We start from the raw sequence: 25,971 nt of genomic DNA on the forward strand, positions 1-25,971 counted from the left end.
AAATTTGGTAGTGCTGTATTTAGTTTCTTCAGTGTGAACGCTTATTAGATCCCATCACAAGAAGGGAATTTCTGACAGATCCATAACAGCTGAAATGTGTTGTGGTGTGTTTTGGTTTTGTGTGTGGTGTGTTTGTTGTTTTGGTTTTGGTGGTTTTGTTGTTGTTGTTGTTTGGGGTTTTTTTTGTTTTTGTTTGTCTGTTTTAAGTGAAGCTTTTAGGCTTTTAGCATGCTACTACATAGTTTCAGTATGCTTAATATATGTGTGGTGTTGGGGCTGGGGCTACGAGGAAGGACGCATGCAAGTATTTTCTGAACAGTTCTGAATTTCAAGGGGCTGGACATTTGACACTATGATAAACCTACAGTCCTCTGGCAAATATGTTGAATGTAGCTGAACGCTTAATTATAAGTTTGGATCCTGTTGCAAAGGTTTTGTTTACTTAAGAACATGATGTCATGGGAGATGGGGTTGCTTTGCCTTTGGGCAAGGTATGACTTAGCAACCAGATAGAGACCTACTTTTCCACTTTGGAGAAACTCCTCTTACTGTAGTGTGGTGATGAAACAATTTGGAAATGGCTGTGTCCATGAATGTCACCTGCTTGTGAGCTCGTACAAGACACAGTTGAAGTTTTAGTGGTTAACTCTGTTACAAGGAAGCAAGAATGGCAACAGTACTATGCTCATTCCCTTTGTTTCATTTGAAGTAGAAGAAAGTTATGAGAGTCTTTGAGTGGTTTTGAAATCTAGTGAGAAAAAATTACTTGCATTTCTGCACAGGAAAAAACTGCATCTGTGGACACGGGACTTTAGCTGGGCTTTTCATTTCAATGCAAAAACATTTGCGCTCCTGAAATAAAGTCTTAATTTTGAACATGAGTGTTACAGTCTAAGAGCAACTGAGCTGTAAAGATTCTTTGAATATACATAGTAGTTTTCCTGAGGAGGAAGAGGCGAGTATGGAGATATTTTGATTATGTTGCATCTTCATATGGAAAGCTGAAGTAAAATATGCTGTTTAAGGAATTGGCTGGGTATCAAAGGAAGTGTGCAGAAGTTCTGCAAGACATACTTTTTAAATCTTAGATGAAGGCAAATGTCTAAGGATGAAGGCACTCTGTGTCAGAGTTAGAACTGTATATTCCCTAGTTTCAAGTTGCATCTGTTACTGTAATTGTACACGTACTCCAAGACTCCCTTTTGGGCTTTTCCATCTTTTTCTTTGTAAGAATTTCTTGAATGATTTCTTAGATACAGTATTTCAGCAAAATCTAGTGTGACCAAAGGTAACTCCCCTCCCATGTTCGAGCACCTCTTTCAGTGCTCATGTCCAGACTTCTGATGGCACCAGATGAGTTGACCTGACTGTATGGGTCTTGTGCATTCCTTATAGTTGGGCAAACTTTCCTTTTGCTGGGATACTACCGTATCTTGTTCTTGACCTAGGCTAAAGGACACAACCCCTACACATCCCCTTGCAGACCTGTCAACGTTGCCTACCAGGCTTTCTTTTCCTCTCTGTAAATCTTGCTGTCCTGGTGTCCATCCTGCTGATCTCTGCTATCAGGCTGCTGGTGTGGTTGGCTCTTCCTGCCCGTTTCTCTTGTTGACAGGAACTATGTGGCATAGTGACGGTTACAATCCTTTTTCTCTCCCTCATGGCAGTTGCTTTCTCAGCACTGGTGGATGACTAGTATCTCCATGCCATCCATCACTACCTTGCTTGTCACCCCACAGGCTGGTCAATTCATTATTTGTATTGTTTTTTAATATTCTGGGCTTAGCTTTCGGTATGCTCTGGGAGAGATTACTGTGAAAGATAGTAGCATCTCTCTGGCCCTCTTTTACAGGAGGACTTGTGCTGTCCATTGCAGTCAGGCTCTGCAAGCCACAACTACCGGTAGCTTGAAATACACAAGCCCTCCTAAAACCATACAAAAATATGCCCTGCAAATGACAGGAGGAATTGGGAATCCCCAGTTTTACAGTTGTGTGGCTTCTAGCTGTAACTGCAACAGCATCTTCCCAGTCTCTGTGACCAGCACTGTGCAGGTGCTGTACTCACTTGGGATAAAGTGCAGAGAAATGGGAAGATAAAAAGGAGCAAATTCCTCAGTGAAAATAGCAACCTAAGTCACTTAGGCCTTGGTGTAGGGCTGAGAGTTAACAAGTTGTGATGGTTTCCTGATTAACTTGGTCAAAGTGTCTAGGTCATTAATAGGCTTGGCAGCCAGGTAAATTGACTTAAGATATCTTTTTTTGTTCAAGTTCATAGGTGTAGGGGATGGGTTTTTTTCTGTTTTAAATTGTTGGCTGAGTGTGGGTCAGAGACTATGAATTAACTTTTTTTCATTAAGAAAATCAAGAGATTGCTCCTGTAAAGCATTTTAATGTTTGTTCTCTCTTGTTCTATTCCTTTCCACTTTCATAAACAGTTGTACTAAGTCTCCTTGGAGGAGTATCAGTATAGTGGTGCTGTGTCATCTCTTTAATGTGAAATTGCATGGTAACTCCTTATGCCTTTTTAAGATGGAGCAATCTTTTTGTGGCAATAGTAGAGTAAGGTCTACTAGCCTAAAAATTAGTTTTCTAATGAAAGAGGGTTGCTCAAGATGCTTGGGTGACAGTCCTGTGTTTCACTTTGATTTCAAAATAAAAATGACTGGCACTATTTTCATTAGCTAATACAGAAGTTTTTATGTTAATTCATGTGCCTGAAAGCACTTGCAGATCTCGGGGAAGGTGTTACAGAAGTATTTCCAAATAGGGCATTATGTTGGTTGAAGCAGTTTGTACCAGTTTTGTTTCCACTGAGCTTCCCTGCAGTTTTTGTTTTTCAAAGAAATTACTTACATAAAATCAACAAGTAAATCATTCTCTAGGGTTTGTGTACCTATAGGGAACTGCTGGAGAGAGTCCAGCGCAGGGCAACGAAGATGGTTAAGGGGGTGCAGCATCTCCCTTATAAGGAAAGGCTGAGGGAGCTGGGTCTCTTTAGCTTGGAGGAGACTGAGGGGTGACCTAATTCATGTTTATAAATATATAAAGGGTGAGTGTCACAAGGATGGAGCCAGGCTCTTCTCGGTGACAACCAATGATAAGACAAGGGGCAACAGGTTCAAGCTGGAACACAAGAGGTTCCACTTAAATTTGAGAAGAAATGTCTTCTCAGTGAGGGTGACAGAACACTGGACCAGGCTGCCCAGGGGGGTTGTGAAGTCTCCTTCTCTGGAGACATTCAAAACCTGCCTGGACACCTTCCTGTGTAACCTCATCTCGGTGTTCCTGCTCTGGCAGGGGGATTGGACTAGATGATCTTTTGAGGTCCCTTCCAAGCCCTGACATTCTGTGATTCTGTGAAAGCCTTGCTAGAGGGTTAGAGCATGCTGAGATCTCTCTGGAAACACAGATGTAGTGCGTAATCTTCATAACTAGTTTGAAATAGTCTCTAAAACTGGTCAAGTTTTTTCTTCTGATTTGAAATATCTTCTGTTTTTATTTCCTCTTCATGCATGAACAAGGAAACAGAGCACTTTGTTTTATGTTTGCTACTTCACATAAACCATTGATGTTTCCCATGAATAGTCTTTGCATCCAAAAGTTCTTCTGAGATTTTTCATGTCTATAGCATCTGCTGTCCTGCTTGGCAATTCTGCTTATTCCAAAACTTGTTTGAACAGGGCGACTGGCAATATTACAGCATTTTGGCTGGGGTTGTGCAGCTGCTGTATGCAGCAGTTTTGGCATGGGGTACCACTGGCAAGGAGTTGCCTTGCCTTTTTGTTTTTCTGCTGGTGGCTAATGTGATGACACTGAATATCCATGGCTTGTCCTGAGTGGCAGCTGCAGTGGGAACAGTATTACAAGGCAGCAGAGCCTCAATCTGCTGTGGTCAAGCAGCAGTTGTGTTACAAGGTGAGTTAGCAAGAGCACCTGGGCTGGCTGGAGGGAGTCAGTTGATGACAGGGATGCTGATATCTAGTTTGTGCATTCCAATTACTGAAAAACACTTTTTTTTTGGCAGGCTAGGAGAATTTTCTTCTGCACTGGTACTTTAAGTCACATGGTGGTGGGATTCTTTGTTGATACTAGGTGCCATAAGCCAGACTTGGTACAGAATTGACCTCTTTGTTGCTGTTGAATCAAGTGGTGTCCCAGTAGCTCACTTTTTCCAACACCTAATATCTTCTCTGGTGACTGGCGTGGTCTTTGTTGATCAAATATTTCTTGAACCTCTCTTGCTCTCTGGAGTAACCTGAATACTGGGGCATAGATGGTAGATTTTTATCACTTGGAGATTACTCAGATTGATAGGGATATTGCACTGTTTGTTCTTGGAGATGAGATTGTCTTGTGTGTGCAGATGTTGGGAATGGTGATCTCAAAAGCCTTAAACTGAAGTGCTGTCACCAGACAGTACACTGGGTATTTGCTTTATTGAGATACTGTTAATTACACTGTTAAATCTTTACCATACTGATAGGGAGATTTTTTTCCTAGCCTAGTCTTCAATCTACAACTTCACTTTCACTCTGTCCTGTTGCTACCCAAGTGCATTAATATAAGCTGTTCCAAGGGAAGATTTGAGAGCTTTGCAGCTAAATCAGCTTGTTCTAACACTTAGTTTCTCAGCTCCATTTTTCTTAAAGGAATGGTTTTGCTCCTGACTCTTCAAATACTGTCTAGAAAGACATTCTTGAGATGCCTGTGACTATTTTATGCAGCTTTCAGTCATGTCCTCAATAAAAATTCCAACTTGCACTGGCAAAATTGTAGCCATGTCTTCACCAAGACCTCATATCTACCTACCATGTAAAAATTTGTATAACAGCCCTAGTGTAAATAGGTGTTAACTGACTGCCTCAGCTCTCTGTAGAAAACACTCTGTAGTTTTGAAATTGAGATTATATGGTCTTAGAGCATCCAAAGATTTGTTCAGCAATTCTTAGTTTATGTTCTGATGATAAAGGTCAGTCTGCAGAGCACATGTGCATTTTTTTAGTGTTTTCTGTTATAGAAAGGCTACTTATCTTCACCAGTACAAAGCAATACCATTAATATATTTTTTTCATTTCTTAATGAATTATTAAATACTGTTATACTGCTGCCTACATCTTTCTAATCTACTTCAAGCCTGATATATGTGCATATGTTCCTCAAAATTTTATAGATGTTATTGAGTAGGTAGTGGAGTACCATCTTTCCAGCCACTGAAAGTGAAAATGGTGGAGACAAGCATTGGAAGAAAAGAGAAAAAGATGACTGTAGGTACTGTTCATGGAGTTTGTCACTTAAATGCCTTAGTTTTAACTTTGTTCCTCTGTCTCTTTTTGACATGGGACAAAGTTTAACTCTGAAAACTGTCTACTATTGCTGTTTTGTAGTGTTTACATAATACTACATGCTTTTAACAACAGTTCAGCCTTTCATGAGCTGGCTCTTTCAGTCTCTTCACTTATTTAACATCTTGTTCTCTCATCCCTGGCTTTTAATTCTTAATTGGCTGCTGTCCTGCACCTTTCTTTAAGAGTCCCAGCTGCCTGTATGTAGCTGTACTACTTGTGTCCTTTTTATGGTCTCTGTACCTGCACGCTTGCTCATAGTTGCTTTTACAAAAGTAACCTTTGTCACAAGTTAGAGAGTAATATACAAATACCCAAATCTGATCCAGTGGACTTGAACAGGTCAAGGATTTAGAACAACACCATACATCCTGCCATGCTTGAATTTGGCTTCTTGCACTGCCTGTCTGGCCTTGACATGCTCTTCACTCTGCATCTCCTTCAGGGTTTTCTGGTGACCCAGCTGCATCAGATGCAGATTAAATACACAGGTCTGCAGATAGAGCTCTGTCTCTCTGTTGCTTGTCTTGAATTGTGGACTTGGCTTTACCACTAGTCCAACATACAAGCTTTTATGCTGAATCTACACTAGAGTTACTTCCATGGGTCACTCTTCTATCTTAGAAAATATGTTGCTTATAGATATAGTGGTAATGTTTATACCTATTATCTTACTTGTAAAGAAAGGCATATCCCTCTGGACAGCCAAGGACTACTACTTGCAGGGAAGGCACTGTGTAGTGGTAACAGGCAAACACACAAAATGCCAGATCTCAGTGTAAAAATGGTGGTGTTTTGATGTTTCTTGAGCTGTCCTTCAGCGTGTGGCTAGCATGACAGCTGCTAGAAACATCTTGTCTGGTAATGTACCAGAGTTTGGGAGAGGGTGCAAAAAAAGGTGCAGGTTCCATGATGGTCAGGCTGGTTAAGTTTTAGTGGTAACTTCATCAAAGTCACTGTTGGATAGATCACTTTGTAGAGACTACAGCTCTGTTTTCTATGGATTTGAATAGTAACAACTGCCATGGTGGTTGTAGACTTTGGGTAAAGATTTACTGTAACTGTGACTTAAGAATAGTAGGGCTATTGCATGATGAATGCGTGAAGGTTATCTGGAAGGCCTATTATTGGTTGTTTTACTGTAACATTTTTGTGGCTTGCCAAGGGCGCATATCTTCTGCTACTCTTCCACTCAAGTGGGTTGCTTGGGGAATTATTATATTATGCCAGGCCAACATCCTTTAAGTTGGTAAATCTGAAATACCGTATGTTGTTTTCTTTGAGAAGGTGCCTTGAACTGAATTACTGTACTGCAGCTGTAGAAGACATAATCGAACAAAAAAACCCACACCTGCAGTAGCGTGTAGAAAGACAGTATAATGTACAAGTCTAAACTATGGTCTTGGACTCTGCAATCATGGTGTTTTGGTGTTTGTTTTTTTTTTAAAGCAAACATTGTGTTTGGAGGAGTAACTTTTGTAACACTTCCACACCAACAAATGCTGTACTGTATAAAAATGCTTTTATTGCTGTGTCTGCTTCTGTTTATCAAATTAATGTCTATACAGACTGACAAAAAACTAAGTTTGGATAAATTCTTATGCCAAATTCAGCTTCCCTCCATTTCAGATAAAAGCATTACTTGATTTGTAGGGTTGTAGAGAGACCCTTTGTGTTTGCATGTGGGACTTTCTACAGAGCTCATGTCTGCACTACCTGAAATTTCATTAGTGGTTTGAGTCTGTCATCTGTCTGAAATTATGCTTTCCAGGGGCCACTGAGCCATTACCGCCAGACTAACACAGGAAAGACTTGTGTTTCTGCCGCTGTGGTCTCTGCTGCATGTTGGAGAGAGGGCTGTTAAAACAGGTCTGGACTCTGCAGCTGGGTGTTGCATGTCAATCTCAGTCTTGTGAACTTGGTTGCACACAGTTTGTAAGATTTTTAGAAGACTGATGTATTTCACCCTTTTTCCCCCTTTTCATCCAAATGAAAAACTAATTCCTTGTGTAAAAAGGGATACTTAAGCCCACAGCTTTCCCAGATACTTTTTCTCTCTGAGACATTTGAACACTGACTTAATATTTCCACCTCATTTGCTCAGGTAACCTGTTGGGTACTGTTCTTTCTGTCACTAAGAATTAGGTGACATTTCCTAGGGAGAAGTAGTCACTGTGGCTGTTCAGCCTACACCAGCATGACGAGCTCCTTTCCTGGTATTGCTTTCTCTCCTGCCTCGTCAGCATTTGTCCCCAGCTCCTGACAGCTTGGAACAGGGCCACAAGCAGGGGGATAAGATGAGGCATCCCTGTAACAATCAGCCTGGGCTGCTTTGTTAGCACTGGCTCCTGCTCAGTGCGTTATCTCACAGAGCAGTCCAGGAGTTTGTGGTTGATACTTGGTGCTAAATCTTAATGTCTCTGCAAACAAAGCAGACAGCAAAACAAAGCCTCTTCTGGTTGCAAAGATTGGGGGCTGTCATGAAACACAGACACGTGTGCTGCTGTTGCCTCTTGGGGTGTTGTTGAAGAGTCTTTGTGGTTTTGGGTGGGAGTTTTCTAATTTTTTTTTTCCCCATCTTAGAAGTGCTGAGTAAACAGGACTTGGCTGCTGCTGGGTGCCCAGCAGCCTGTGACAACTGCAGGGCTCTGCTGCTGCTCTGAAGGCTCCACAGTGTGTTTCCTGAGCAGCACGTTGCCTTGTAGGCTCTAATCACTGATTAACCCACATAAGCGATGGCTGGGGAAAAAAAAAAAAAAGATTAAAACAAGAAATAGTATCAGTGCTGCCATCTTGTGAACTAGAATTTTATAACATCTTTAAGATTATTTTGTAAATATGGTAGTGTTGCCATGACAGCACAAATCTGGTGTGGAAAAATGTTGCCAAAATGATTTATTACTGATCTAGTCTGCTTTATGGGATGCACAAGTCATCACTGCTGCCTCATGCAGGTGTGCATGACTCAACAAAATTCAGTAATGCACAGTGAGATTCATGTTGTTTTAATACATGTGCGTGAAGAATCCATACATGAATAGTTCATAGTTTTCAGTGTAGCTCTTACTGAAAGTCAGTATTCTCCCTGGTGGAACAGTAATCACAAATATAAGTTGAGATGCTGCTAAATCCACTAGCTAGAGATGCAGAGATAGGCAACTTTGAACTTGAACTGACTCATGGCATGTTAAAAAAATTAGAGTACTACTAGTTAATAAAAAACCTTTTGCTAAGTGATTTAGAATCACAGAATCATAAAACAGTTAGGGTTGGAAGGAACCTTCAAATATCATCTAGTCCAATGCTTCCCTGCAATGACCAGGGACATCTTCAACTGGATAAGGTTGCTCAGAGCCCTGTCCAGCCTGGCCTGGAATGTCTCCAAGGACAGGGCATCTATCACCCTCTGGGCAACTTGTTCCAGTGTTTCACCGCACTCACTGAAAATAAACAAACAAACAAAAAACCAAAAAAACAAACACAAACAAAACACCACCAAAAAAAAACCCCAAACAACAACAAAATCTTCATCATGTCTATCCTGAATCTCTCCTCTTTTAGTTTAAAACCATTATCCCTTGTCCTATCCCAACAGGTTCTGCTATAAAGTCTGTCCCCATCTTTCTTATGGGCCCCTTTTAAGTACTGAAAAGCCAAAACGAGATCTCCCCAGAGCCTTCTCTTTTCCAGACTGAGCAACCCCAACTCTCTCAGCCTTTCCCTACAGGAGAGGTGTTCCAGCCCTTCAATCATTTTTGTGGCAGCTTCTGGGCCTGCTCCAGCTGGTCCATGTCTTTACTGAACTTGAGGGCTGGATGCAGGATTTCAGATAGGGCTGTACCAGCAAAGAATCACATCACTCTACCTGTTGGTCATGCTCCTTTTGATGCAGCCCAAGATACAGTTGCCTTTTTGGGCTGCAAGTGCACATTGCTGGGTCATGTCCAGCTTTTTATGCACCAATTCCCCTAAGTCCTTCCTTTATCCCCCAGCCTGTATTGATACCAGGAATTCCCCTGACCCAGGTGCAGGACCTTGCCCTTGGCCTTGTTGAACCTCATGAGGTTTGCATAGGCTCACTTCTCAAGCTTGTCCAGATTCCTCCGGGTGGCATCCTGTCCCGCAGGCATGTTAGCTGCACCACTGATTTGATGCTCATTTCATGTGCTGAAGTAGCAAGATCTTGTGTAGTCAAGTGAGTCACAGTGTCCTCCATAGTGTTATCTTCAAGTTAGTTCTTGTATGCAACATAAGAGAAGTCATGCCTGGAATGACCTGCATAATGCCTGCCTTCCCCACACCGCTCCAGTGACCTGCATCACAAAGTTTTGACTTATTTCAGACAAAGTATGTTTTTAGGATGGATAAAACTTGAGATTCAGTAGACACTATTGTTGGAGTATGAATCTAAAGCATCAAATTTAGAAGATGATGCTTCTAGGGTGTCTGGCTCGAGGAGTAAGTTGGCAGCAGAGGGCTGTACCTATAACTTGAGCCAAGGCTCTCGACTGTAAGGAAGGTTTGGGGTTGAATGCACGAGTATATGAGGAAAAATTCTGAAGAAAGTAGTTTTGTCAGCTGCCTGCTCTATCACTGGTCTCCACAGCCTCTTAAGTGGAGCCTCCACGCTTCTGTGGTTTTTTTTGTACAACTCATATTTCTCACCGTGATGCTATTCAAATTGCATGTATCTATTTTCATGGAATGGCTGGAAGCTTTGTATGCTTTTGCTTTGGAAATAGCATGTAGCTGTTTGTGCAACAACAGTTTTCTAAGGTTTCTGGTTTAGTAGATGTATCATGCCAAAGCCTGCAGCCTAATGAGAACAAATTCCCAAGTTAACAGAGTCTTTCCTTGTAAACAAATTAATGCTACCACTATGACCACCCCTGCTCAGCCAAGCAATACACCTACCTTGGTTCTGCCACTCTCTCTCTCCTTTTTAAAACAATACTTATGGGACTGTTGGTGGGAAAAAAATATTGCATTAAGTGTTAAATATTGCATTAAAAAAAACCCCAAATAAATGAAGAGTTAAGAGCTTAGATTTAATGAATCAGAAAGATTCAGGAACTAGAGAAACAATAATACAGAACTCTGAGTTGTCATGCTTCAGACTTTTATATTTCCGACCATCTTCAAATAAAGATTTTGACTTTAAAATAATCTGACTACTTCACAGACATTTAAAGTTAGAATCTAATATTTTGCTTTGAGACTGATTGTTACTCTTACTTTTTCACAATTAGACTTTTTTTTTTTTGTCCTTTGTTTGGAATGAGATGGCTATATTATAATCTCTAGGTCAACAGTCTTGTTTTACTTCCTTACAGTATGCATATGCTGAACTGGGTCAAAAGGCTGTGGTTGTGAGCCAGGGAGGCAGTAAACTGCTGGTAACTTTTCTTCACCTTGGCTTTATACCTTTTTAATGGCGGCATCCAGTGTTCTGAGTTTTGACTCTGGAGTCCTGTCTTTGCATATCCAAAGGTCTGCTTCCCAGGAGGTGAAAACCTGGTGCCCTTGGATCTACAACTTGCAGCATAAATCTGAAAAGATAGGGTAGCACAAGTGTGAATTTGGCTGCAATATACACTGTGTGCTTTGAGTGGGTTACACAATGTATTCTCTCTTCGAACACTGGCTCCAGCATTTCCAGTCCTTTGGCCCAGCAGTGTGTGCTTTGCTGGCCACATGGACTGTCAATGACAACTTCAAAACTGGCTAAGTTCATAGTGCAGCACTGGTGCTTCCAGTTCTCTTGACCCTTGCCATGAAGAGATTTGGGGGTTTTTTGCTTTTTAAAGTGCAAGTCTGAGCTCATTATACTGCTGCTGTTTTGCGTGGTCAAACGTGGAAACTGGAATCTCCTGGTGAGCAGCATGCTGTTTTACTGCTTGTGAGTCTGGCACAGAAGTCACTATTGTTATCTTGCCAGAAATTCACTGCTGAACCTCTCTGCCTCAGATTGCCAAGAGTCAAAACAGAACTAAGCAAAGCAAAAGGAAACTGTACCTTCAGTTCTCACTCCTGACAGGCTTTCCATTACTGTGTTGGAGTTAAAGTTTTGGAGATTTCCATTGATCAGGCCTGGGTTTGGGTTTTCATCTAGGGCAAATTCTCCATTTCTGCACTGGCAAGAACTGTAGTATTATGAAAATAAAAGCAGGCTGTATTATGTGTACTGATGTATGATTCCAAGTATGTCTCCCTGAAAACATCTCTTTACGCATGTTTGAACCTAAATGACAAGATTAAACCTGGCATGGGTAGCTCTGCAGGGCTGTTCAAATAGCAGTTAATGCGTAATGGTGCTGCCCAGGACTTCAGGGATGTTGCATGTTTTGGTCTCCTCTCTGAGATTGCCTTTTATCCCTCCACCACAGAATGGAGTTTGGGTTTAGCTGCAATGAGAGACCAAGTCAACCCTTCTGGTTCACTACTGTGGTAGTTTTTCAGGGCATACATCTGCCAGTAAGTAAAGGTTGTTAAAAACACAATATTAGTTACGGGATTGCGTTGTAGAAAAAGAAATTGCAGAAATACACATGCGCATTTGATAGCTGTAATAGTATTATTCCACGAGATTCATACTGAAGAAAAACATACCGTCTGACACTGAGTTATAGTTCCTTCCTCTTGTACAGCCACAGTATTAACTATTTTTTGTGGGGAACAGTTTCTGTAACAGACTTAAATCTGATGCTGATGCTGCAGTACTGTGTGCTCAGGAAACCAGTGGGTGAGCCAAAGTCAACGCTGCTTTTTTAGCCTCAAAGAAAAATAAATTGCTCCAAAGGTACCTATAAATTCTTTTTGTCAGGTTGATATTCTCTGTTTCACTTAAAGAAACAGAAGTAGAAAGATTTCTGGTTTTTTCAGTCCAGTCTACTCCTGCTGTCGGCACCATGTCATGTAACTACTTTCATAAACGTACTGAACTGTGTCTTAAAAAGCAGAACCTCACAACCTTAAAGTAATGTTTCTTTCAGTTTAAAACCATAATTCCCCAACATAAAGGGAACAAAGCTATTGTAATTGTAAGCACTGGGGAGAAAAGTGCTACAGATATCTTAATACATACTAGAAGAAGGAGTAAGAGTTGAACAGCTGTATGCACAACTAAAACTTGCAGGGTTGATCACATATTGGCAGGATTTCATGTAAATCCTGAGGCTTTTCCTTCCTCTGATTAAACACGTGCAAAATAGAGTAAATCCTTTCACAGTAGACCTTGTTATAGCTAAGTTCTGCAACTTCCAAATGTTGGTGAAAATTCCCTTAAGTATAATACAGCTGTAGCTCTGTTCTGAGCCTTGGAGACTGACTCCCAAAAGCTGTAAGTTACAGTTGCCCTATTGCAGACCTGTGAGTTTTTCTAGAATGGATACTACTTAAGGAATTTTAGGTACAAATGGAAAGAAACACTATGCATCTTTCAGGTCTGCTTCATTTACTTCTTTCTACTTCTTCTTTTCCACTAGATTACTAACATTCTACTTTTAAAAAGAGATGTTTCCTTGTATGTTTTTCTGGACTTGTTGGATTGAGAACTGTTTTCTTCACTACTCTTTTGCTGGTTTCTTTTCTTCCTCATATGATTTCCTGTTTATCTCTGAGTGTATTGCATTTACCCAGTAGACAGGGTAGCCCCCATCCAAAACAGAATGGTTCCAGATTAATCTTAAAGGCTCACCACAATGCTGGAGAAAAATCCACAATGGTTTTGCTATTAGTGAATAATAGGAGGTTCGAAAGGTTGAGTAGCTTTCACCTTGGATCAGCATCTCATTTAGAGCTTGTGAAATGACTCAGTTTTATATGGACCCTTTTATAAAACCAGACCCAACCCAATCAAATGCATTCATTCCTCTGCCTTCCATAAACAGCAACAAGCTATGAATATCAAGTTCTTTGTGTCACAAGAACAAGAATTGGGAGGTTATAAATTATAACCTAGACCTGCTCTGAAAGCTGCTGTTCTTTCCTAGTGTTGTGCCTAGGTGGCTATTAGCCCTTCCTTTTAGTGCTAAGTGATGCCTTGCTAAAAGATATTCAACTATAAGGCTGTTAAATGTAATACCTGGGCTGGTGCTGATACATGGAGCTCTTTCTGTTGGTGAACCTCAGTTGTATGGTGGAGGAAAACCTGAAGAAGAGCTGCTTGTGATGGAAGGACAAATAGCAGAGTTTGGCTGGCTTTTAGGGGGAGAACCAGCTGGTTCTGGACCAGTCCCCTGAGAATCAAGCCAAGGGAAAGTTGCCTCTAAGTAACAAACTTTTGCACCAGAAGGAAGAAAAGCAATTTGGGGAGCCATGAGTGTGTATCTTCAAAGACAGTTCCAGTGTAATCTTTTTTTGGTGCCCTGGACTGAAGAGGTCAGAAAAAAAGCTTTCATAAGAAAGCTGATACTTAGAAGTGTAAAAGGCCCAATGCAACTTGGCAAATGCTTTTGTGTGGACATATGGTTCATATCACTGGAAATGCTCCGTTGGACAACAGGGTCAGTTTCAGCTCAGCAAGCTCCTCCTGCTATTTATACAACTCTTTTCTAGAAGATACATATTAGGAAATAAATTCTATAGAAAGAGCTAACTGGCTCAGGTAAAACCCACATTTGCTGGGAGTACATATTCTTTTTCTTCTTCCTTGTCTGCTATTTTGAACTTTGCCTTAGTGTGTGTATTTATTTAGTCTATAAAATGTCATTAATAAGGATGACTTTTGGGACCCCTGGCATGGACCCATAAAGTGAACATACAACACAGGACAGAGGAGGGAAGCTTGTCAAGGTTACGATTCTCTTCACTGAAGCAGTTTTTATACTGCAAAACTACAGTTCTCCTGATGGCACTTGCTCCATGCAGCTTTGTGTGATATTGTCCCAGATTTACGGCTGATGGTTTCCTGAAGAGCTATTTGGGCAGTCTGTGCTTCAGTGAAACAACTTTCGTATGTCCTATAACAAATCCAAAAGTGTAATGGAGAGGGTCACTTGTCTTGAGTTTTAAAGTGAAATAAAATGATATAGTGAGCTTTTTTTTCTTCTCTGTGGTGGAGGAAAAACTGGCTCAATTTAGACTTGGATTCCAGCTTTCTGGTTTCTGAAGTCACCCTTGTGGAGGTGGTGTTAGATTTGTAACGCTGTCTCATGCAGCATATAACAACGCTGCCTTAGTGACAGTAAGTAAAGAGAACTAATGTCTTCAGCTTGGTTCTTTCCCATTTGTAATGCTGTTAATGTCCTTCTAACAACAGCAGAGATTGCCTAAGGGAAAAAAAATAATTGGGGAAAAAACTAACCAGATTTATATCTCTTGTAATGTGTTTTAGCTGCTAGAACTAAGAGTAATATCACAGGGCCAAAACACTTTAATCACCAATGGAAGGAACTTCTGGTCCAGTGATGAGGATGCTAATGTTTTTCAGGAGTGCTTTGGTAGATATTTCTCTTGACTACTCAATACAAAACGTATAGATAATGTGGTTTTATGTTTGTTACTGCCCTTCTGAATTGGCTATATATTTCATAATTACAGTTTTCTATCTTATACCACATCTATCGCATCTAAGTAGCTACCACTTCAAAGGGTTTAGTCACTGTTTGAGAAGTCATCCCATCTCTGATGGGTGATGGGAATGTTTCAGCCAAGTCACTGCCAGGCAGACCTCAAATACACTGAGTACCTTGAGCAGTTTCAACAAAAAACGTCAGTCTTTTCTCTGGCACCTCACCATGTGTTTTGCAGGTGAAGGTGGAAAGTTGCCATGTGTTGCAGGAGGAGGATGAGCTGCAGGAGTGTTCTGCGTGGAGATGAGTATTGCTGCAATCTTGGGTTGCAGTACACCTTGGCTGCAGGATCTAACCTTGACCAGCACATTGCTGGCCTGAGCTCTCTTGAGGTTCAGCCCTGGCATAGGCTAACAGAGCTTTTAAAATGCAAACATCAATAAGACATAGCACTCTGTATTTTCTTCCATTTTCAGCTTAAATTACTGTATTTAAAAGCCTAATGCTGTTCAACAGATCTGAGCATTTTCACACAGCAGTGTGAAAACACAAACTAAATTAGACCCCTTAGGGGATGTATACTTCGAAGAATGTTGTTAGGTTACTGACAGGCCATGACCACGCAGTGCAGATATGAATCTGTCTAGTAATTTTGATCTGCCATGTGAATGAATAAGAGAATTTTCTCCTTAACCTGTACCTTTTACTAATTATGGTTATGTTGTGGTGGTGACATTAAAAGTATGATGGTTGTGGGTGAAAGATATCACTTCTAAACCATTAAAATCACAAATAACAATGTTTTTCAAATTATCTCTCTGTAGGTGGATGGAAGTCTGCTTGAAAGAAGAGCTGCCCCCAACTACGGAGCTGGAGGAAGGCTTAAGAAATGGTGTTTACCTTGCCAAGCTTGCAAAATTCTTTGCCCCTAATGTGGTGTCAGACAAAAAGATCTATGATGTGGAGCAAGCACGCTATAAGGTAATAACTTTTTCAGTTCTCTCACCAACAAGACAAAAAATGTAATGTCTGTCTTCCAGCTCTTAAAGATACCCAAGCATGGTCGGTTAATTTTCTGCATCTCTTTTGTAAGGCTGTCAGGACTAGGTGGAAGACACACACCACTAAGAAGCCAGCATGATAAATTAGAAATATTTTACCCTTAGAAAAACTATGTTAGTGCCATTTAATGTTTTTAAAGCTGAACAAATTACACTTCTGGCTCCAGAGAGAACATGAGCTTTATCACTTATACAATTATTCCTCATTAGGAATAGGAGCCAAAAGAAATTCAATAATTAAACCTGATAACTATTCTGAACTTTCCCTATCTTGTATGGGAGGACACTCACTTCATTAGATCTGTGTGTTTATTTTACCAAATTAAACACTGAAAAGCAATGAACAAGCTACCAGTAACTAAGCTTAGCTTGCTACGTGTGTAAGTTGTTAATTGCCTCCAAAATCCTCAGTAATATAACAACATATATGTATATGCAGTAGCAGCACTGCAGAAGGTATTATCTCAACATGTAGGGGTGGTAGAAAAAATTTGAAATGGACATTTTCAAGGTATAATCACTAGCTGTTTCAGAGCTGAGAAATTAAACTGCTTTAGATCCCATATGGTGAAGAACCCCAGTTACATTTAAATGCTTCTCTTGAAAATCTCCAAAACTTGAGTTCAGGTTTCTTTCAGCATTTACTTTGACTCTTGAAAAGTAATAAAAAGAAATAAAATACTTTCCCACTTTGCTCTTTTAAATGCTGCTTGTGTAGGCTGTAGGGAGGGTCAAGTATTCAGGTAGATCTGAGCAGTGACTAAGAGCTCCTTATCTGTTCTTCGTAGTACTGCTATGTAGTGTTACCACTTCTGTATTTTGGAGGTAGTGGTTCCTGGTATTTGACAGCCAGCTTTTACTCCAAAAGGCTACTGGACAATTCCTTGAACTAGGGTTCAGGATATAAAATTGAGATGCAACAGGAGGACCATTAACTAGATAATTTGTTTTACACAGTTTTTGTCATCTTTTCCTTCCATATTTCCAATAGAGATCAGGCCTTCATTTTCGGCACACCGACAACACTGTGCAGTGGTTGCGAGCAATGGAGTCCATTGGTCTACCTAAGGTAAGACTTAAAATTTAAGCAAAGAAACTAGCTCAAGGCACTGATTCACTGAGATCTCCTTTTGTCTGCTTGAGCATAGACTGGTGCTTACAGTAAGTCTACAAGGCAGGGTAGTTGTAGATGACAGCAAAGCAGTAGATGTGGTCTATCTTGATTTCAGTAAAGCATTTGACACAGTGTCCCACAGTATTCTCGCAGTTAAACTGAGGAAGTGTGGTCTGGACGATCTGGTAGTGAGGTGGACTGTGAACTGGCTGAAGGAAAGAAGACAGAGTTGTGGTCAACAGGACAGAGTCTAGTTGGAAGCCTGTATCTAACGCAGTGCCTCAAGGGTCGGTACTGGGACCAGTACTATTCAATATATTCATCAATGATTTGGATGAGGTAACAGAGTGCACTGTCAGCAAGTTTGCTGATGACACCAAGCTGGGAGGAGTGGCTGACACGCCAGAGGGCTGTGCTGCCATCCAGCGAGATCTGGACAGGCTGGAGAGTTGGGCAGGGAAAAATTTAATGAAATATAACAAGAGAAAGTGCAGAGTCTTACATCTGGGAGGAACAACCCCAGATTCCAGTATAGGTTGGGGAATGACCTATCAGAGAGCAGTGTAGGGGAAAGGGACCTGGGGGTCCTGGTGGACAGCAGGATGACCATGAGCCAGCACTGGGCCCTTGTGGCAAAGAAGGCCAATGGCATCCTGGGGTGTATTAGAAGAGGTGTGGTTAGTAGGTCAAGAGAGGTTCTTCTCCCCCTCTACTCTGCCCTGGTGAGACTGCATCTGGAGTACTGTATCCAGTTCTGGGTCCCTCAGTTCAAGAAGGACAGGGAAATGCTGGAGAGAGTCCAGTGCAGAGCCATGAAGATGATGAAGGGAGTGGAGCATCTCCCTTATGAGGAAAGGCTGAGGGAGCTGGGTCTCTTTAGCTTGGAGAAGAGGAGACTGAGGGGTGACCTCATTAATGTTTATAAATATGTAAAGGGTGAGTGTTACAAGGATGGAGCCAGGCTCTTCTCAGTGACAACCAATGATAGGACAAGGGGTAATGGGTACAAACTGGAACACAGGAGTTTCCACTTAAATTTGAGAAGAAACTTCTTCTCAGTGAGGGTGAGAGAGCACTGGAACAGGCTGCCCAGGGAGGTTGTGGAGTGTCCTCCTCTGGAGACATTCAAAACCCGCCTGGACGCCTTCCTGTGTAACCTCACCTAGGTGTTCCTGCTCTGGCAGGGGGATTGGACTAGGTGATCTTTCAAGGTCCCTTCCAATCCCTAACATTCTGTGATTCTGTAGTTTAGGAAACAAATCTGAAGAGAAGGTAATGCTGACAGCAGTGTCAGTTATGTGCCACTGCTGCTGGTGTGCATGGGCTGAGGCTGCTGTGGATGACCAGTGCCATGGGTAAAAATTGGAAGCCAAATGGGAGCACTAGCAGTGTTTTAGCTATATCTGCTTGCTAGTGCAGTCTCAGTGGGGGCATGAAAGTAATATGGTTTAAAACAGAAAACTTAAATATTTGCCCACTTTAGGTTACTACCTCTCACCATGACTCTTGCTGCCTCTTCCTTTTAATGTATGTCCCAATTTTTCTGCCTCTACCCTGTTTCCAGACTGTCCTTGCACACTCCAGTGCATCTGTGTGGTCATGCTGCTGCTCCTCTTCCAACAGCTGCTTTCTTGGGTCACCTTTCATATATATCTTCCTCCTTACTGAGCTTCATTTGGCATCTACCCTCTCTCCTGCTGTTTCTGGGCACCAGTGAGTCTTTTTCAGATTAAAACTGTTTAAGAAAGGGCTGTGTGGAAACACACACTCTGCTCGTTTGGACACTTTGGCACCTGCACACAGCCTGGGGAGAGTACTTCCTTGTCCAGGCTGGCCAGCAGCTGCCCTTGGGTGCCTGAGCAGGGCTGGCCCTACCACTGCCCATGTGCTATGGTGTTTGGCACTGTGGGAGTGCTTGGATGGCTGCCTGAAAGACTGCAGGGGCTAGTGGCCAGTCACTGCAGGCAGACTAATTGCAGGTGACTATAAGCAGAAAAGGGTACCCACAACTGCCATCAGAAATGCCATGGAGATGTGGAAAGTCCTGCCTTTCCCAGATCAGGCTTTTTTTGTTTCACTTTAGCCAGCTGAACGAAGAGCTCATTTCTACCCTGCCATTCCTCCTCCAAGGTGTTTTGGTGGTGTTGTGAAGGGTGATCATGTCCAAAAGTTTTCCCAAGTGTCCCTCCCAAAGCTGCTGTGAGCAAACTGTGCTCTTGCCTTACTCGGTCTTGTCCTGTTAACCATGGGACACTGCAGCCCTGAGTGGCTGGCCTGGGCTGGAAGCATGTTGCCAGCTCTCATGGTTAGCTAAGTATTTTATTTTATTTTTGTGGAGAAATAGTGTTTAGTGACTGGGACCAAAGCCAGGAACAAATTAGTGGTAGAACCAGAACTGGAACTTATGATGTGACTTTTTGGCTAAATTGCTTAATACTCCTCTATCTGAATATCTTTCTCTATAAATCATGCATTTACACAGTTGGGGGGCTGGCAACTAGAATTTTGCATTTTTAAACTATATGTGATATGTTTTTGTTCACAATGAGTCTTTGCAAATTGTAACTGCATCCCAGGTTTTGGATGCATCTGGGAGGACACAAGCCCTATTGGCTGAGCTTGGGCTAGAGGACCTTTTCTAAAAATCTTGCTGAAATGCTGTCTGTTTATCCTCCTTTTTACCTCTTAATAAGTAGCTTTCATGCTTGATTAAACTCTTCCTTATGAAAACAACTGATAAAGTTAAAATAACATTGGAAGAGACTTGATTCATAACTGTATAGGAGTAACAGCTGAACTTCTGTAAGTCTAAGGTATGGTTCTGCAGAGATCTCATTTTAGCTACTTTTCTGCTTAGTAATGTGTATTCTGCTTTAACTGCATGTTCGTTGTTTTTCAGATCTTTTATCCAGAGACTACAGATGTCTACGACAGGAAAAATATCCCTAGGATGATATATTGCATTCATGCTCTAAGGTAACTAGTGATGGGAATAAAAGTTAAAGTAACTGTCAAAGCTAGGAGTGTAAGTCTTGAATGACTTTAGGCTAATCGGTATATCAAAACCTGTCAGAATTTACAAGTCCGTTACTTTAAAATTAGAGACAAAAGTCCAACTTTGTTAGGACTATTAGGCAAATGAATTTCAAAACAAAAACAGACTAGTGAATTTAGCACAGACATCCCTCTCTCAATGAGTGTACCACCCACAAAGTACATATATAACTTCAAACAACTGCAACAGAAACCAAATAAAGGAACAAAAACTTAGCAAAATATTAGAGCAACCACAGGGCAGGGGTGCTGATCAGAGTGAAAAGGATGAAGTGACATTTTTCTGTCTCAAAAGAGGAGCAAATAATTACTGTATTCTGAGGTCATTTATGTGAAAATTTACATTTTTCCAAGCTCTTGGAGTTCTGAGTAACATTATTTTAAATGTAAAGTCAGGAAGGCTTTGACTGCATCACTGAAGGTAGAGCTTAAAATTTTATGTCCTGCCTTAAGGATTTTCTTGATGTTTACCAGTAAAAGTACCAAACATCTGCCTTGTGCTGTGTCTGGTGTGAGGGACACTCGTGATGGCAGACAGCTTCTCCCTCTTGTGGCTCTCCCACCTAATTTCCTGCATATTGGAGACCTTTTCCTTTTATTGCTTTCTTGCATAATCTGTTTGCAGAGAACATAACTAACTTATGCCCCAAAATCTGTGTTCCTAATAGTGTTCATGGCACATCAGCTGCTCCAGGGCTACAGGTCAAAAACTATTCAATACCTGCTGTAATTGAAATTTAAGGTCTAATCCTTGAAATTATGTGACCACTCTTGCACTCTACTATGCACAACCTGCTGCCAATAAATAGGGCATACCACCAATGTCCATATTTCTTTTGAATACTAGGTATTTGGAGTTGACGTTATGGGCCAGAGCAAGAGTTTGGCAGGAGTGGGAAGAACACAATGAGGTTTTCTGATGTTTGCTTCCTCATGTATGGAGGAGGCCTTTATCTACTGTGGATCTAAATGCTACAGGAACAATAAAGCCATCAAATAGGCATCTTCTCAAGACCTGTCTAATTATTGCAATGGCAATAACTCTTTACATCTTGAACTGAATTTTGCAATGGGTTGACCTTTGGCAGAAGTTTTTTTTCTCCATCTTGACATGCTCCAAGATTTATGCCAGTATCAGAACTCGTCTGTGTCTCAGATTTCACTTCCAAGTTTGTCTCGTTTAAATTACTTTTCCTTGCTGCATATCAACACGAAGCTATAACTCTGCTCTTATGAGCTATTATTTTAGAAATGGACTTCATATCAAATGTGTCAAGCTACACTGAAGGGGGATAGGCCTATAATGTGTTTTTTTATGATGCATTCCCATGGAAGTGTAGGGCCACATGCCTGCATCTCCTGCAGCATGTAGAATCAAAGAAACAATTGTCAAGATACATTTATTTCCATGCCTTTTCCTAAAATGCATGTTATAAGTCCTTTACTGGAGTCTTTCAAAGCAAACTCCAGTGTCAATATTGAATGGCACACAGTCTACATCGAAAGCAGCCTGAGAAACAACAGAATTAAGGACAGGGCACTTGCTTGGCCAGCAGCCTTCCCAGTTGGATTGGCATCAGAGGAACACTGAGCTGCAGGAGTCCAGTTCTGTTCTCCTTGTGTTGTTGTTGTAACTACTGACCTGCTGGTGTCTCTCCCCTTGGCTCCATGCAGTGCACCCCACCTGCTCTACACTCAAGGTTTGTCAGATCATCCTCTCCCACACATCAGTACAGGGTTTGCCGACACTGGAAAATCCATGTCCCTGTTTTTCTCAGGGTCCAGCGCCACAGCATCTAGAAACATCAATTGCAGGCTGGCTTTTCACCTTTGCAGCTGTAGCATATGCATGTGACCTCTCTATGAAGAATCACCATTGAGTTTAAATGCTAAATTCTAATACATCTTGGAGAACGTGTTCAATTTTCGAAAGCTTATAACTTGGGAAAATTGAGCACTCTCTCAGAGAGGTGAGTGGTTGATATGCTTCCCATTCTTTCTTAGTTGTTAGCAAATATATTCCAAAGCAACATGATTCTTGAGCTTTCCAACAAAAATACGTAAATTTAACACAGCACATCTTCTTATTCCAGTTCATGCAAATCCTGGACCCATCTTTAGCCGAGACATTTCCAACATTAATTCATTTAGACACAGTCAGTGTGCATAATAATTTAAGTGCTTAAAATCTATAAGGTGTGTTTTTTCTTTTAAGTAGCACCTTTCAGAAGCATGAAATAGCCTTAGCTGTAGGTAATAACTGCAAATGGATCCATCTATCCAAAGGGTCTATTTGACATCTGAAATGTTAACATTTCACATTAAAAGTCTTTGGTTATTTGGGGTTTTGCTGATCTTTGAGCTGCTAAAGGATGTGAAGATAGACAATGACTTTAAGCAAAATGGTTTAAATGTATATGTCCTGGTTCAAGTCAGAAATGATGACAGCTGTACTTAAAATATGTGGAACAACTTGTGATGTCAAATACAGCATTGCTCTGCCAGGAAGGAGTGACTTAGCAAACAATTTCTTAGAATCATAGAGTAGTTTGGGTCGGAAGGGATCTTTAAAGCTCATCTAGTCCAACTCCACTAAAATAACAGGGACATCTTCAGTTTCTAGCCTCCTGTTGAATACAATTAACCTCTAGCTTTTCTTCTGCTGAAAACCCAATACTTAAAGCCAAACTCATAAAATAAAAAGGCATAGTTGTCATTTCTTGCATCATTTTCCTCATGAAAGTCTATTTTGATTTTTGGCCTGGACAAAATGGGGTTAAGAACTGTTTCATTTAAGTTAAGATGGTAATGGTGATTCTTGTTCCTAAATAGCAGTGCTTCTGAGATACCATTTTCATTCAAAAATTAGTTTTCAAATGATCTTTGCAAGCAGATCACTGCTATATCCTGGACAAACTATGCCTCTGAAGCCAGACAGCTTCAAAACACTGTTTTCCTAGTAAACAGTAGAGTAACAAGCATAGGCTGTGGGCTTTGCCGTCCTGCCCCCCCCCCTTTTTTTTCTTTTTTTTCTTAAAGCACACTGTATTCAGATCTGGTTTTTAAGGCATTTTATACACAAGCTAAGCTTAAAACAAGACCTAGGCACCTCTGGCTGACACGAATTGCAGTACTGTGTGTGCAATGCAAAGGGAACATCACCTGGGAACTGTCCCTTCCCTTTTGTTTTTCCCCTGCTCCTGATGCCTCGCATCCAGCTCTCTTAACCCCAAGACCTCCTGCTTTTGATTTTATGTAGATTCAAGTTACACTGTAAAAGCACTAAGCAAGCTGTTTCAAGGGAAATTCTACCTTAATACAGAGTAGAAGTGTCCTTGTGTTCCCTCCAAGACTCTAAACACATTTTCAGCACCACCTGGTGGTTAATGAGTTTACTCAAACAAAGGAGCGTAGGAAGGTAACACACATGGCTCATTATACTCCCAGAAGTGCTGAACAGCAAAAATGAAAGTCTCTAATGTTCATACCACTTTTTTTGCCTCTGTCTTTTTATTGTGGTGACCTCAAAAAAGGTCAATGTAGACCCGTAGCTGTTTGTATGATTCCCAGTGCTTCAGCCAGGACTGTGTTCCTGTCTCAAACTTAAAGTAAAATCTCTTTAAAAGCCCACAAGGGAAGGTTGGCAGGCAGATCAAGGTAATGGAGCGACATGGTTCATTATTCTAGTAATGTGAGTTTTCTCCTGCTATAGCTAATTTGCAGTTAAGACGGTTTTGAATATTAAGAATGGCAGCAGCAATGATTTTGAGGGGCTGTAGCAGTCAGGAGTGTTGACGTACATGAAATGTGCTGTTGTGTCCATCCAGGTCATGACAGGGCAGAGGAGTAGCTGTGGTAATATGGAAGATAAAATGCTGATTCTGTGTGCTCTGAAACAAATGTGACAGCTACAAATACTTGCTTTTAAATCTCATCCTGTAATTTGCTAACAGAAAAAAAAAAGTGCCTCTCTGGAAACAAAAACCCCAAGCTATAACGCACATTTGCAATGTATGAAGTTGAGGTGAAGACATTTAAATAAGAGGTGCAAAATAATCCATTGGGAGGAATGTGTTATTTAAGTCCTGTTTTTAAAATCTACTTTTTTGATCCTCGCTTGCAAAATTCACTTGTTTATTGAATTTCACTGATAAATTATAGAAACATAGATGAATACAAGCCTTATATTTAGAAGACATCGAGAGAATATGTATGTGCTTGGTTGTTTTTTCAGATAGCATCCCAGAGCTTTAGGAATAATGAGAATAGATATTTTTCATGCTATATTGAAACCAAAATATTAGTTCCTGGAAAACACTTTAAATTGACATTATTCCGTTTTCCAAAAGTTAAACAGCTATTGATGCAAATATTTTTGAGACATGATTGGACAGATTTACAGGGCCTTGTTACTTCACACTTAGTAAAAAGCGTGTCAGTGATTTGTGTGTCTTCAGCTATTAATTAAAGGGATATAAAAATGCAAGTCAAACCAGCACATAGATCCAGAGCTAGAAGCTGTACTAAAGTACATACACATCTTGATTGGTTTTTTTTTTTCTCTCCCCCCTCACCTCATACCAGCTTTTAAATTTCTTTGTTTTCCAGTAAGGTTTTCTACTTGTTTAACTTATCCTCTGTGATGTGAGATACACTGACAGTGACTCTCTTTTAGAGATGTTTCTTTGAAAGATCAAGACTTCTCTTCCTGTGAGACTTAAACATAAAGCAAAAAGAAAACTGCAGGGTTAATTCATTCCATATTGGCCAATGAAAGTAAAGGGTTAAAGACAAGCTTCATCAAAGTGCTTTTCTCTTGTACAGAAAGCAAACATCTCAAACACATGCAGGACTTTGAATTCTAATTTTCTTCTTTGCAGTTTATATCTTTTCAAACTGGGATTAGCACCACAGATTCAGGACCTACTGGGAAAAGTAGACTTCACAGGTAATAAACTGCTTATCCAATAATATATTAGATGGTTTCTTTACCCAGTAAATCTGCTAACATAGTACATATTTTCTGTTATGGTCTTTCTCCTCCTGCAAGGTTGTTCTGAACACATCCTAATTAAATAGGTGGGAGGTTTCTATTTTTAATGAATGTCACTCTTTGAAGGACAGAAGGGAGTGAATTTGCATCAAATACTTGTCGTATCTTAGATTCCTTCAAAATGGGGAGGAAAACCTGCTAAGAAGCCCTGGTCACAAGTGTTTTCAAAAACATTGCACCTGTATTTGTAGGTATGGTGATTCATGGTGAAATTTGTTTGCTTTTGTTCTGATAATATTTCTTTTTTTATGTGAGCAGAGGAAGAAATCAGCAACATGCGAAAGGAGCTAGAGAAGTATGGTATACAGATGCCATCTTTTAGCAAAATTGGTGGGATTCTGGCCAATGAATTATCAGTGGATGAAGCTGCATGTAAGTGTGGCTCCTGTTCTGTTTTCTACTGAATAGTTTTACAGAATGTTAACACAATTTTTTTAATGTTTTAATTAATCTAATTTTCCACCTCTTAATAAGTAACAAGAAAAGAAAGTAAGTTTTCACCGACTATCATCCTTCATTGTTGCAAGATCTCTTGCAATTTTTCAGTCTGTTTTTAAGCACCTCCATTGAACCATCAGAAATGCTACCAGGAACAAAGACTTTTTACAGTCTTTTGCATGGGTTTAATGTTTTGGTAGCTAGTGTTCTTTTAGAATGATTGATTATTTGAGATCTGCATGTGCCTCTGCACCATACAGGGTGCAACAGAAACAGCCATGGGAACAAGGTGTCTTCTCTGTGCTTCCATCCTGTGTTGGGCTCTTGCAGTTTTCCTCTAACACCCAGTCAGGTTGCTGTGAGGACAAGGCAGTGTTCCAGACAAACAACTCTCA

General features: G+C 40.7%; 1 protein-coding gene across 3 annotated transcripts in view; it reads left to right on the top strand.

The window, feature by feature from the left end:
• Window positions 1-25,971, top strand: part of IQGAP2 (IQ motif containing GTPase activating protein 2) — a 126,445-nt gene that overhangs the window by 47,915 nt on the left and 52,559 nt on the right. For all 3 annotated transcript variants that reach the window (XM_065655876.1, XM_065655874.1, XM_065655875.1), the window contains exons 3-7: window positions 15,681-15,837; window positions 16,909-16,986; window positions 19,931-20,007; window positions 24,966-25,033; window positions 25,397-25,510. In XM_065655876.1, coding sequence (XP_065511948.1) covers window positions 15,681-15,837; window positions 16,909-16,986; window positions 19,931-20,007; window positions 24,966-25,033; window positions 25,397-25,510 — 494 coding nt within the window. The remainder of the gene's footprint in view (window positions 1-15,680; window positions 15,838-16,908; window positions 16,987-19,930; window positions 20,008-24,965; window positions 25,034-25,396; window positions 25,511-25,971) is intronic.

Source organism: Caloenas nicobarica, chromosome Z (assembly GCF_036013445.1).
Source record: "Caloenas nicobarica isolate bCalNic1 chromosome Z, bCalNic1.hap1, whole genome shotgun sequence".
In the NCBI taxonomy this organism is placed as follows: domain Eukaryota; kingdom Metazoa; phylum Chordata; class Aves; order Columbiformes; family Columbidae; genus Caloenas; species Caloenas nicobarica.